At 51.6% G+C, this 13731-nt stretch overlaps 1 protein-coding gene across 1 annotated transcript; it reads left to right on the forward strand.

Moving 5' to 3' along the window:
• Window positions 1-13: 13 nt before the first annotated feature.
• Window positions 14-11036, forward strand: LPAR5 (lysophosphatidic acid receptor 5). Its single transcript, XM_005652601.4, has 2 exons — window positions 14-290; window positions 8666-11036. The coding sequence occupies exon 2, from the start codon at window positions 8886-8888 to the stop codon at window positions 9987-9989; it is 1104 nt and encodes a 367-aa protein (XP_005652658.2). The 5' UTR covers window positions 14-290; window positions 8666-8885; the 3' UTR covers window positions 9990-11036.
• The last annotated feature ends 2695 nt before the right edge of the window (window positions 11037-13731 follow it).

Below are 13731 nucleotides of genomic sequence, written 5' to 3' on the forward strand. Positions count from 1 at the left end.
GCCATGAGGGGACAGTCAGCAGTCAGCGATGGTTGGGGCCAGATGAAGTGCCTTTATCCGCTGGGGATTCTTCTCCTCTGACCTGTCTGTGGACCACTGAGGGCAGTGCTTCCTTCTCTGTCTCCCTGCCCCACGCAGGGTTGGGCGAGTGCAGGGAGCTGGGATCTGCTGACAGCTGCGGAGGTGGGTGTGTCCGCCTGCCCGGAGCAGGTCCTACCAGCCCAGCCCAGCCCAGAACAGGCAGCAGCGGAAGCCAGCTCAAGGCAGCGGCGGAGCCTCAGCGAGCACAGGTATGGGGGCATCACAGGTTGGGGGGAGCCCCCCAGGGGCAGCCCCTCTCCTTTAGAAATAGGACATGGGTGGGGGGGGGTGGAGGTGAAAGTAGGCTGTGGGCCCTGGGAAAATGTTTCAGTCAAAAGCCCAAAGGGACAGGCTTGGGCCCACAGACAGGGGACAGAGGATTGCCCTAGATCTTGAAGCCCCACCCTGGCTGTCCCCGAGGCTGTGTCCTCCCCTTCACCTGTCAGGTCCCCACTGTCAAGCTGAACCCCAATCCCAGGGCCACCGAGGAAGGCCCTCTGGGGCTGGTTGCCAGCCCTTTCCTACTCTTAGACAACACAAGCCCTAAAACCCACTCGCCCCAGGGCCGGGCCTTTGCCGGTGACAATGAACTCATCTGATGAAACCCCATCAGCAGGGTCAAGGCTCAGCTGTGCCCTTACGGGGATCCTTCCAATGTAACCAGTGTGCTTCAGTGGTGTCTTGGACAGACGCTGCCTTAACCCAGGGCATTGTCTTTATCGGAGGATTAGATGAACTGTGTCCAGGGTCCCTACAGTTCTGCGGGAATGTGGCCTGTGAGGGTCCCGAAGTGGATAAAATTTCAGATACTGAGCATGGGTTGGGGGAGATATTTGAGAGCGGGCAAGGCCTTCTGGTCCCTCTGTGTCCCAACCATGAGGCAGCTGCCCACCGAGTCCTTATGTTCACGGGGGCCTCCCTGACGGAAGGGGTTGTGTCGCCTGTCGCTTCAGGGTGAGCGAAGGTCGTAGCAGAAGGGAAGATGGAGGCAAGGATTAAACGGGAGGCAGAAACCTACTCAACCCATGAGCCTCACTTCCTGGCAACTGAGGGACCCTAGAACCCAGCTCTTTCGGCCTCTGATACCTGTGCCCACAGGAAGGGGAAAGCAGAGACTTGAGTGCTGCCTGAGGTCAGGGCGAGGTCCACGAGGCCAAAGGCTCCTGTGGAGGCGAGAACCACCCAAGGCTATGGAGGGCTGAACCCTCTTAGGTCTTTTTTTTTTTTTTCCTGTCTTTTAGGGCCACACCCAACACATATGGAGGTTCCCAGGCTAGGGGTCCAATCAGAGCTATAGCTGCTGGCCTACACCACAGGCATAGCAACTCAGGACCGATGTGCATCTGCGACCCACACCATAGGTCACAGCAATGCTAGATCCTTAACCCACTGAGCGAGGCCAGGGATCGAACCCTCATCCTCATGGATGCTAGTCAGGTTCATTAACGGCTGAGCTATGATGGGAACTCCAGATCCCACCTAGGTCTTGATTGGGACCTTGTTTCCTGTTTTTCCAGCTCTTGTCCGCAGGGTGGGGAGAGGTATGCTGGTGGGGAGGTGACAACCACACATCAATCATTGAGCTGTAGGTCGCCTTTGCTTTCTGCCTTTTTCCAGAAAAACCGTGGGGAGACATGAGAGGGAAAAGTTGCAGCCGGGGATGGGGTTGGAAAGGCAAGAAGAGAGTCTCAGGTGGGGAAGGGTAGGGAGAAGCTGGAGCAGGGATCTGGGCTGGAGGAAGCAGAGCAGGCCTGGACTGGGGACGAGGGAGGATGGATAAACATGACAGTGGGAAGAACGTGGCCCCTGGGGCAGGAGGAGGCCATCCATTCACCCTGGTGACCTCGTTAAACTCCCTGCCTTAGACTCAGGACAAGCAGATGGGCAGGATTCATTTGTGTCCTGGGGCCGCTGTGGGACAGAGCTTGTCACAAGGCCTTTAGACTTCATGAAGCTTCCACTGGAGGCTCAGCACCATTGGGATCTGTAGGGAGCATCTGAAAGGACCCATGTGAAGGGGTGCTGAGAGTTACTGTGTGTGGGGAGCGGGCACGTCTTCGGGCCCTGAGCTGCCTGAGGACAGAGCAGAGGAAGTGGGCTCAGTCGGCACCACACACCGCAGGAGGGGTGGGACTCGTGTGCCAACTGGCCTGTGGCTGCCAGCATCTGAAAGGCGGTTGGAACTCTTCTAGAGATGATGTCCAGAGATCTGAGATTCCAAACCTTTCAAGGATGTGGATTCCTACAAAGAGGAGATGAGGAGATCAAGGGCTTTGGTGAAGGTGGTAGTGGGGGGAGAGCGTGGGAGGGGGGAGCCCAGGGAGAGGGTGGCAGACAGGAAGAAGCTAGACAGACAGGAGGCGTCTCTCCCCTCCCTGCCCCCATCACTGTCCCAAATTGCCCATCCCTTTCTGTTCAGCTCCCCTCTGCATCGCTGGTCAGGCACCAGAAGGGTGGACACCACGGGCCAGTGGTGTGGATGAGAGGGAGGGAAGGGTCATGAGTTAGCCTCCTGTGCACTTTTAAACCCCCTGTTCTCACTTCCTGCCGGTGCAAAAATAACCCTGCCCCTCTGACTTATCTCAGCAAAGACTGGTGCCCAGCCCGGCTCAGAGGGCAATGGGACAGGTCCCAGAGGGTCACTGAGGACAAAAAGAGCCTGGACCCCCCATACACACATGGGGAGCTGCAGAACAGGGACTCGGGGGTGGGAGGAAAGTGTGTGTGTGTGTGAGTGTGTGTGTGTGTGGCGTGAAGGCTGGGGTTGGAGGGGGCAGTTCCCAGGGTCTCTCTTTGCCCCTCAGTGCCTTGTGGCTGGGATCTGCATGTGCACACCTGCAGCCATCTGTGCTCCTGAAGCTGCCTGCTCGCTCTTATGTCTGGGGTCAGGTGTGTGTGTGTGTGTGTGATGTGTGTGTGTGAAGGTGGGGGCTGTGCCTGCTGTGTGTGCTTCCTCCCCACCAGCTGCCCGTGCCTCTGTGAACACGCATGTGTGTTACAGGCTGCATTACACATGGATTTATATGTTCTAGGGAATCTTGGTGCACACCCCTCAGTTTACTGGCACCTCCACGCGGCCTTGCATGCGCACGTGTGTGTAGTGATGTGCTCATGTGACTGCAGCCGCAGGCAGGCTGAGGTTACTGAGCCTGTGTGGGCCCCCACGTCCCCCCTTCTCCCTGGTGAAATGAAATCCCAGTGTCCCCGCTTTTCTGGGGCAGCCACTATATCTTTGCTTTACATTCCCCCCCACCCCTGCCCCCCAAACCTGACCTCTTGCTGGAGGCCGGAGAAAGGAGAGGGCCCTACCGCCCCTCCCCCACGTCTAGAGCCCTCCTTCCATTTCCTGTTTGCCTCCTTTTTGGCAGTTTTTCCCATCTTTGCCATCTGGCCTGGCACTGTGCCCATTCAGCTCCACTGATGGGGAGCCCCAGGGAAGCAAGCGGATGGGATGGGGACCAAGGCAGGGGCCCAGCAGCTCTCAAGGCTCAGCTTTGGGCCATTTTGCGTGGTCTGTGGGAAAGGGGTGGACACACAAACCCACAGGCTTCTCAGAAATAGAGCGATGGCCATCTGCTCTCCTGAAGGTGCCTAATTCTACCTCTTAAGTAGCAACTCACCTAATGCATGTTGATCTCTTTAACACTGTAATTTTGTGAACCAAAGACCTGGGATCTTGGGAAATAATCATTTGTTCACTTGTTCAGGGGCTAGTAGGTGCCTCCTGGCTATAAGGGGCTATTGATTCTCCAGAGAATGGTTAAGAATGATAAAAATGTTACTGTAACTCTAGCCTAAACTGTTATTGAAGTTTTACTGCCAGCTGTTTGCAAACAAGCCTTTTCAAAGGGACGTGGCCTTTCCCTGAGTTATACATGGGGACAGGAGTGTGATAAGAAGTGGTTGGCTGACTGGGGTGATCCAAGAAATATCACAACAGGGTTATAGGCTGGGCAGACCTGGGCGGGAGGGGACAGATTTCTTGCCAGGCAGCCAATGGCTGTCCCCAGGCACTGCTAAATAGAGACTGCAGTGTGAGTGCAATTGGGAAGAAAGCAGTAGAAGGTGTGGTCTCCACCCCCAACCCTAGGACCCTACCATCTAGATGGGGAAATGCGGTAAATACACATGACACAGACTGAGACTTTCAAACCAGCCAACTAAGTGCTTCGATAGGTCAGGGAAAAATCATCAGGAAGGGCGCATTTCCATGTGTGTGAAGGGAGATGGGTGAGTGTTACTAGTGTTTGACGTGGGAGAAAGAAGGAAATGGGGTCTAAAACGTATACGTCCAATTGGACAAATGAGGAAGTAAAAACAGTTCACCTGTGGGCACAGATTTCAGACAGGCAGCTATAAAAGACAGGTGCTCCGTGCGGCAGGCAGCCTCACACCCCCACGCCCACTCTTGTTGGAAGCAACTTGGACTCTGGAACCAGGATGTCCTGAGTCCTGACTTTACTCCTCACTGTCTGAGCTCTTGAGTAAAAATCAGGAGCAGCAGCTACCTCGAAGGGCTGCTGGAAGGATTAGAGCTTGTGCGGTACACAACACCCTGGGGAGTCCCTTGCTGCCCCAGCAGGTTAGGGATGGGGCGTCATCACTTCTGTGGCTCTGGTTACTGCTGTGGCCTGGGTTCAAGCCCTGGCCCAGGAACTTCTGCATGCCACAGGTGGCCAAAAAAATCCTGGGAATTAGCAGATGCAAACTATTATATACAGCATGGGTAAACAAAAAGTTCTATTGTACAGCACAGGGAACTCTAATCAATATCCTGATAAACCACAATGGAAAAGAATATATATGTGTGTAATATGTATATTTATAAATATATATATATATATCTGAATCCCTTTGCTGTACAGCAGAAATTAACACAACATTGTAAATCAACTATACTTCAATAAAATAAATGAAAACCAAAAACACCCTGGAGTTCTCTTGTGGCATGGCAGGTTAAGTTTCCCACCTTGTCACTGGCGTGGCTCAGGTCACTGCTGTGGGGAGAGGATTCAATCCCTGCCCAGGGAATGTCCACATGCCACAGGTGTGGCAAAAAAAAAAAAAAAAAAAAAACGCCCTGGGAGATGGTGAGCGATCAGTAAGTGGCAGCTATTATTTGTGATTCAACATTTATTTAGGGAGTTGCTGGGGCAACAAAGATGAGTAAGTAACAGTCCACAGGCTCACCGTCAAATGGGAGGGGCAGGCCAAGAACAGCTAATTACAACACCGGTGGGAAGAGCTGGGAGCGACCTGCAGCCAAAGTGCTGGGAAAGCACCAGTGAGGGGACCCCACCTGCTTGGTAGGAAGGGATAGGGTCAGAAAAGGCATCACAGAGTCCTGAGAAGTGACTGAGTTTGCCAGTTGGAGAATGGGAGGAAGGGGATTCCATGTTGAAGAAATAGCACGTGCAAAGACAGAGTCCTGAAAACATGAGGTAGGTGCAACATTTGTACTCGTTTGGCATGAATGGAGCAGAGGAGCATGGGAGGTGGGCATGTGTTCAGAAGAAAGCCTGGTGTTATTGCTTTTCAGCATGTTTAAGACCCATGTAACATTATGTTCCTTGTTTGGCTGTTGCTGTTTGGGATGAAAAAGTTCTGGAAATAATGGTGATCGTTACACAACATTGTGATTGAACTTAAGGTCACTGAATTATACACTTAACGATGGTTAGGAGTTCCTGTTGTGGCTCAGTGGGTTAAGAACCCCATGAGTGGGAGTTCCCGTAGTGGCGCAGTGGTTAACGAATCTGACTAGGAACCATGAGGTTGCGGGTTTGGTCCCTGCCCTTGCTCAGTGGGTTAAGGATCCGGCGTTGCCATGAACTGTGGTGGAGGTTGCAGACGCGGCTCGGATCCCGCGTTGCTGTGGCTCTGGCGTAGGCTGGTGGCTATGGCTCCGATTCGACCCCTAGCCTGGGAACCTCCATATGCCGCAGGGGCAGCCCAAGAAATAGCAAAAAGCCAAAAAAAAAAAAAAAAAAAAAAAAAAACCCAATGAGTATCCATGAGGATTCGGTTTTTTGATCCCTGGCTTTGCTCAGTGGGTTAAGGATCCAAGGTTGTGTTGGCTGTGGCTCCAATTTGATCCCTAGCCTGGGAACATCCATATGCTGCAGGTACGGCCCCAAGAAATAGAGAAAGAAAGCAAGAAAGCAAGCAAGAAAGAAAGATGGTGAAATGGCTTTTTTTTTTCTTTTTAATTCATCTGTATTTGTTACAACTTTTAAAGCAGAATGTTTTTTTCCTTTTCTTTTTTAAATGGTAATTTTGAAGTTAGGTATATTTGACAACACAAAATACACAGCCTCTGGGGATTGCAGTGGAGGGGTGAATTCTGAGGTCTTACGCTATTAAGGAGGGTGGGGTCCTGAGACCAAGTCCTGTCTCCTGGCTCCTCCACCTCTTGGACACATCCTTTGTCCACCAGCTTTTTTTGCCTGGGGACCAAAGTGGCTGCTGTGTGCTTTCTCTAGCATCTCTCCTCCGCGCCCATGGTACTTCCTCGACTCACCCCCTCCAGGCTTAGGGCCTCTTTTGAGCCCTCAGGACCAAACCACAATCTCCTCCATCACCGAATCCCAACCAGGAAGCACCCGAGTCAGATTCTCCAGGGCAGCACCTGGAAAAGTTCAACCCCCAGGGCTTTGCCTTGCCTGGCAGGTCTGTGCTGGTGCGTGAAATCAGCCCAGGGGAGCCCCACAACATTATCACCCCCACTTTACAGATGAAGACACAGAGTTAGAGAGGTCAAATAATCTAACTGAACCAGGTCACCCTGACCACAAACCCAGCCCACACAGAGCAATGGTGGGGGTGAAGCTGGGATGTTGTCCTGTACTGGGGAGTTTGAACTTTATTCCTTAGATAATGGGGAGTCAATGGAACAGACTGGTGCCAGGGGAGGGGCTTCACAGTACTTCTCACCACCTGACATAATACCTATTTGCCTGCACTTTATCGTCTGTCTCCCTTCAAGGGAATGTAAAGTAAGTAGGGGCAACACTTTTGTTTTGTTCACTGCTGGGAACATGTCTGGAACCTTCTAAAAGCCCAGTAAGCATTTGTAGAAGAATGGAAGGAAGGGAGAGATATTAGTAGATAACAATAGTAACCTGAACACTTTATCTGAATCATCCAGTTTAATCTAATGACCTCATGAAGCAAAGAACCCTCCCCCCCCCCTTTTTTTTTCCAGGTAAGGAAAATGAGGGGCAGGGCGATTAAGTTACTTTTCTGAGGACAAAAGTGAGGCAAGTTGAAAAAGCCCAGATTTAAACCTAGGCAAGTCTGACTCCCGAGCCTGGGCCTTTAATACTAATACATAGCTGTTCTGGCCCAAAGGAAGGCGGAGGAAAGATCTGAAGCTGAGAAAAGACTCAAGACATCAGCTAGTTCAGCCAAATAAACATTTGTCTTCAGCCCTTCCTTGCACAATCTTTTTTTTCTTTCTTTCTTTTTTGGCTGCCCCAAGGCATATGGAGTTCCTGGGCCAGAGATCAGATGCTGACCACAGTTACCACCTACACTGGGGCAACGTCAGATCCTTAACCCACTGTGCCAGGCTGGGGATTGAACCTGAGTCCCAGGGCTCCACAGGAGGATCTCCTGCACATTTTTTTTTTTTTTTTAGTTCAAGAAGAGTTGACTTACAATGTTGTGATAATTCCTGCTGTACAGCAAAGTGACTCAGTTATACATATATACACATTCTTTTTCATATTCTTTTCCATTATGGTCTATCATAGGAAATTGAATATAGTTTCTTGTGCTTTTTATAGTAGGACCTTGTTGTCTGTCCATTCTCTTTATAATAGTTCACATATGTTACCCCCAAACTCCCAATCCGTTCCTTCCCCAATCCCCCCTCCCCTGGCAACCACAAGTCTGTTCTCCATGTCTGTGAGTCTGTTTCTAGACAGGTTTGTCATTTTTAAAAATTTTTATTTTTTTGGGCCACACCCTTAGCATGCTAAAGTTCCAGGCTAGGGATCAAACCCCCACCACATCAGTGACCTGAGTTGCTGCAGTGACCATGCCAGATCCTTACCTGGCTATGACATTTGTGTCACATTTTAGATTCCACATATGATATCATATGGCACTTGTCTTTCTCTTTCTGACTTAACTAGTATGATAATCTCTAAGTCCATCCATGTTGCTTAGAATAACACTGTTTCATTCTTTTTATTTATTTATTTTTTGCCTTTTCTAGGGCCGCTCCCACGGCATATGGAGGTTCCCAGGCTAGGGGGTCTAATTGGAGCTGTAGCTGCCGGCCTACGCCAGAGCTACAGCCACGTGGGATCCGAGCTGCATCTTCGACCTACACCACAGCTCACGGGATGCCAGATTGTTAACCTGCTGAGCAAGGCCAGGGATTGAACCCGCAACCTCATGGTTCCTAGTCGGATTCGTTAACCATTGAGCCACAACAGGAACTTCAATTATTTCATTCTTTTTAATGGCTGCATAGCATTCCATTATACATATGTACTGCATTTTCTTTACCTAATTATCTGTCCATGGACATTTAGCCTTTGCACAGTCTTGACTTTTGGCTTCCCTCTTATTCCAGGTCTCCACTGTCCATGAAGCTGTGACCAAAGGCATCCCATCGCCCCAACTCATCTGCCCTGCAGCCATAGCCCACACTCCCATGCCTTGCCTCCCCTTCTTTTGGGACTGTCTGTGCCACTTCCAGGCTCCTACCCTGGAGTCTGGAGATGAATGTGATGCCAGGACTCCAGTGCGCCCGATGATACCCCCAGCCTAGCTCCTCCCTGCACATTGGCACGATGCTAGCCAACTTCACCAACCCTTTGACCAGTGGCCCTGTTTTCAAGTGTCCAGACCACCAGTCCACCCACCGCCTGCACTTGGTGGTCTACAGTCTGGTGCTGGCCACAGGGCTCCCCCTCAACGCGCTGGCCCTCTGGGTCTTCCTGCGAGAACTGCGCGTGCACTCCGTAGTGAGCGTGTACATGTGCAACCTGGCGGCCAGCGACCTGCTCTTCACCCTCTCTCTGCCCTTGCGCCTCTCCTACTACGCGCGGCACTACTGGCCCTTCTCAGACCTCCTGTGCCAGCTGGCGAGCGCCGTCTTCCAGATGAACATGTACGGCAGCTGTATCTTCCTGACCCTCATCAACGTGGACCGTTACGCGGCCATCGTGCACCCGCTGCGGCTGCGCCACCTGCGGCGGCCCCGCGTGGCGCGGCTGCTCTGCCTGGGCGTGTGGGCGCTCATCCTGGTGTTCGCGGTGCCCACCGTGCTGGCGCACCGGCCCTCGTCCTGCATCCGCAACGACAGCCACGAGGTGCATCTGTGTTTCGAGAACTTCAGCGACGAGCTGTGGAAGGGCAGGCTGCTGCCACTCTTGCTGCTGGCGGAGGCGCTCGGCTTCCTGCTGCCCCTGGCGGCTGTCGTCTACTCGTCCGGCTGCGTCTTCTGGACCCTGGCGCGGCCCGACGCCACGCGGAGCCATCGGCGGCGGAAGACGGTGCGTCTCCTGCTGGCCAGCTTGGTCATCTTCCTGCTGTGCTTCGTGCCCTACAACGCCACGCTGGCCGTGTACGGGCTGCTGCGCGGCAACGTGGTGCCGGCCAGCACCTCGGCGCGCGAGCAGGTGCGCGAGGTGCTGATGGTCATGGTGCTGCTGGCCGGCGCCAACTGCGTGCTCGATCCGTTGGTGTACTACTTCAGCGCCGAGGGTTTCCGCAACACCCTGCGCGGCCTGAGCACACCTCTCCGGACCAGGACTTCGGCCACCACGCCCCCGGAACAGCCCGCCGAGCCCGCCCACGCCATCGGGACCGGGACTGCTGCCAGCCAGGGGCTGCTCGGGCCCTCCAAACTCGGCTCGTCCTTCACCCAGTGCCCGGAGGATTCATGCCTCTGAACTTCGTGCCAGAGCTCAGTCCCCCCACCTCCCCCCACCCCGCCCCTTTCATATTCGCAGCGGTGCAGGCTGTACGCGGCGGGGCTGCAGGTCGAGCGTTTGGACTTCTGGGTGTCAGCTCCCACTCACAAATGCAGAATAGAACAAAGTGTGGGGGCCAGGGGCACGGGGAAGGGAGAGCGCTGCTGGAAATGGTTTTAATTGGATGGGTGATGAGAGCGCGGAGGGACCCCTTCCCCACTGCGTGAAAAGCGCTGCTGCGATCCTGTCCTTGCAGAGGCGGGGGGGGGGGGGGGGATGCTGTGCCTTTGGCGGAGTATGGAACACGGCCAAGCTGGTAGCTGGTAGCTGGAGTAGAAGATGAATGTCCTACCTTTAGACCCACCTTAACAGTCTTAGGGCCGTGGACACCACCCACTCTTCTTTCCAAGCTGGGCTCCCCCCGCACCCCGTCACGCCCAGCATTGAGGCATAATACAAGGTGGATTGGATGTTGGAGTTCTCTTGTGGCTCAGCAGATTAAGGATCCAGCCTGTGCCTTGGATCCAGTGCTCTGGCTTGGCTCACTGCTGTGCCGCAGGTTCAATCCCTGGCCGGAAACTTCCGTATACTGCGGGAATGGCTGGAATGCGGTGGAGTAAAAAGAAAAAAAAAAAGAGCATTGGAAGCTGTTTGAAATGGTTTCCTTCTTATTTAGTGACTTTTAACAATTTTGACCTGATACCCAGCATTGGGTGATTAGGGGCCAGAGCAAAACTGAATAAGAGGAGTTTTTCCTCCAAGTTCCTGGTTCCTGTTCCTCTTTCTCAGTCCTGCCTTCTCCTTCCACCTCATCCCTCTTTCAAGACCTCCTCCATTCTGGTTCCTAAGCTCTCCTCTCTGTCTCTGCTGCTTCATCTAGAAAAAGGAGAATATTATTTGTACTAAAGTAGCAGTTCTCAAACTTTCTGGTCTCAGACCCTTTTACCTTCTTAAAAGTGGAAAATTCCAAAGAGCTTTTGCTTATACTTTGTTATTTTGATACTTAACCATATTATAAATCAAAAAGAAGTTTTTAAAACAGGAATACGCAAACCCACATTCCACTAGCTGTGAGAGCAGCAGTGTCATCACACTTCATAAAGTCCCTGGAAAACTCCACCATCTCCTTGTGAGAGAATGAATGAAAAGGATAAATGATACCTTAGTGTATTATTATTATTATTATCATTGTTTTGATTTTTAGGGCTGCACCCGTGGCATATGGGGGTTCCCAGGCTAGGGATCCAATCACAGCTACAGCTGCTGGCTACGCCACAGCCACATCAGATCTGAGCTGCCTCTGCAACCTACACCACAGCTCATGGCAACGCCATATCCTTAGCCCACAGAGCAAGGCCAGGCATTGAACCCACAACCTCATGGTTCCTAGTCAGATTCATTTCCGATGAGCCACGACGGGAACTCCAGCACCTTAGTGTATTATTATGAAAACAGTTTTGACCTCATGGACTTCCTCAAAGAGTTCATCCCCAGATCACACTAGAAGAGTCATACTGTACTAAAGTATTAGAGTCCTGTGTAACTTCTTCTCAGGCCATTACATTGTTTGGCCTGTGGGGAGAGAGCCGTGCTCACCAAATCCATTGGTAATTGTAGTCCTTAAGGCAGGTACAAGATGTACCTCCTCAATGAAACACCACCCTGGGCTCTGACAGCAGATGGGAGTGGAACTCATCACACAGACATGAGAAGGTTGGGGGCTTCTCAGGACAGGGTAAGGGAACTGCGCCACAGCCAGGCAAGAAGAGTGCAGTAAAAAGCCAGGCAGGAAGGGAAGGAAGAGTGTGACAGACGGATGGGAGACAGGAATAGGCTGGAGGTAGAGAAATGGAAGTCTGGTTTATGGGCCACCTACTGTTTCCTTCCCTCTTTAGCGAGTCGGGCTGGAAGGGATGGCGGAGTTGGCACTATGACATCTTGAAACCTGGCTGGACATTATGAGGGAGGTGGTGCCATGCACGTGTCCGGCATGCATTTCTGTCCCTATGTCTCTCAATGCTGTATGTTTCTGAGCGTGTGCATGCACGTGTGTATGTGTGTGTTACAGCGACAGGGTTTTCGGGTGTGTCTCTGTTTCAATTCGGACTAAGCCTTTTGTGTCTTTACTAAGCTCTGCCGATGGTGATTTACAGGGGTAAAATGACCCCTGGTGGCCAAACGGAGAACTGACCCAGATTCCTCAGTGATAGTGGTGAAGTCTTCCCTCCTCCTGCCGGCTGGAGGTTAGAGCCCTCAACTGTAGGAGAGGCCTGGTGGTTAGCACCTGCTCCATCTTGCTCCATCCTTAGGGTTCAGGACCCTCGGCATTCCAACCCTGGGAGCACCAAGAGTCGTCATTATCCAAAGTCTCAGCATGTTGCCCTATCCAAACGGAACAGAACACAATTTTTTAAAACTGCTTGAATGTACATATATATATATATATATGTATATGTATATATGTATATGTGTATGTGTATATATATATATATATATATATATATATAGTCCTTATGCCTTTTCTAGGGCTGCTCCTGCAGCTTATGGAGGTTCCCAGGCTAGGGGTCAAATCGGAGCTGTAGCCACCAGCCTACGCCAGAGCCACAGCAACGCGGGATCTGAGCCGCATCTGGGACCCTCACCACAACTCACGGCAACGCCCGGATCCTCAACCCACTGAGCAAGGCCAGGGACGGAACCCGCAAGCTCATGGTTCCTAGTTGGATTCGTTAAACACTGTGCCACGACGGGAACTCCAATAAAACTACTTGAATATTTTTATATGCAGATATGTGAATGAATTCCAAGGTAATTAAAACTCACATGCAAGTGTCTTCTAACACATTATATAATTTACTTATTTATTATAACTTTTATAGTTTATTACCTGTTTCCCCCCACACACACACCACCAGGTAGAATGTAAGCTCCCTGGGAGCAAGGACTTTGGTTGGTTCTCTGATATATCCTCAGCATCAAGAACAACGCCTGGTAGAAAAGAAGTGCTTAATAAAAAGCTGTTGAATGATAACAGTTGAATCTTGCTGTGAAATAGTTTATTATCTAGTGGGGACCACAGAGCAAGTCAACGGTAATTACCATTCAAGATGGAAGATGCAAGAATGCAGGGTAAGGTGATAATTTAGTGGGCAGTGGGCAGTCCCTGGAGTTTTTTGTTTTGTTTTTTATTTTTTGGGGGGCCACACCTGCGGCATATGGAGATTCCCAGGCTAGGGGTCGAATCAGAGCTGCAGGTGCTGGCCCACGCCACAGCCACAGCCACACCAGATCCGAGCTGTGCCTGCAACCTACACCACAGCTCATGGCAACACTGGATCCTTAACCCACTGAGTGAGGCCAGGGATCAAACCGCATCCTCATGGATATTATTCGGGGTTGTTACTGCTGAGTCACAACGGGAACTCTGTCTGGAGGTTCTTGAGTGAGGTTTTGCCCATGCTGACACACAGGGTGAGATAAACTGTAGGGAAGTGAGGTAGAGAGAGTCTAAGGGAAAAGAAAGACTGGTCAGGGAGCCGGTCTAGGAGAAGTGTGCCCTTGGCCTGTGAGAGAGATGGAAATGGGTTTTCTCTACTGTGGAAGCTCCACTGTTTAAGCTCTGGTAGACTGTCTCCCCACATTCACTATATCCAAAGGGTTTCCATCATGAGAGAGACAAGAATAGATTAAGGAAAACAAGAGGGACCTACTGTTCAGCACA

This window comes from Sus scrofa, chromosome 5 (assembly GCF_054392235.1).
Source record: "Sus scrofa isolate SSC_HxYL_T2T_F1_AM1 chromosome 5, Sscrofa_HxYL_maternal_Yorkshire_Landrace_v2.0, whole genome shotgun sequence".
NCBI lineage: Eukaryota > Metazoa > Chordata > Mammalia > Artiodactyla > Suidae > Sus > Sus scrofa.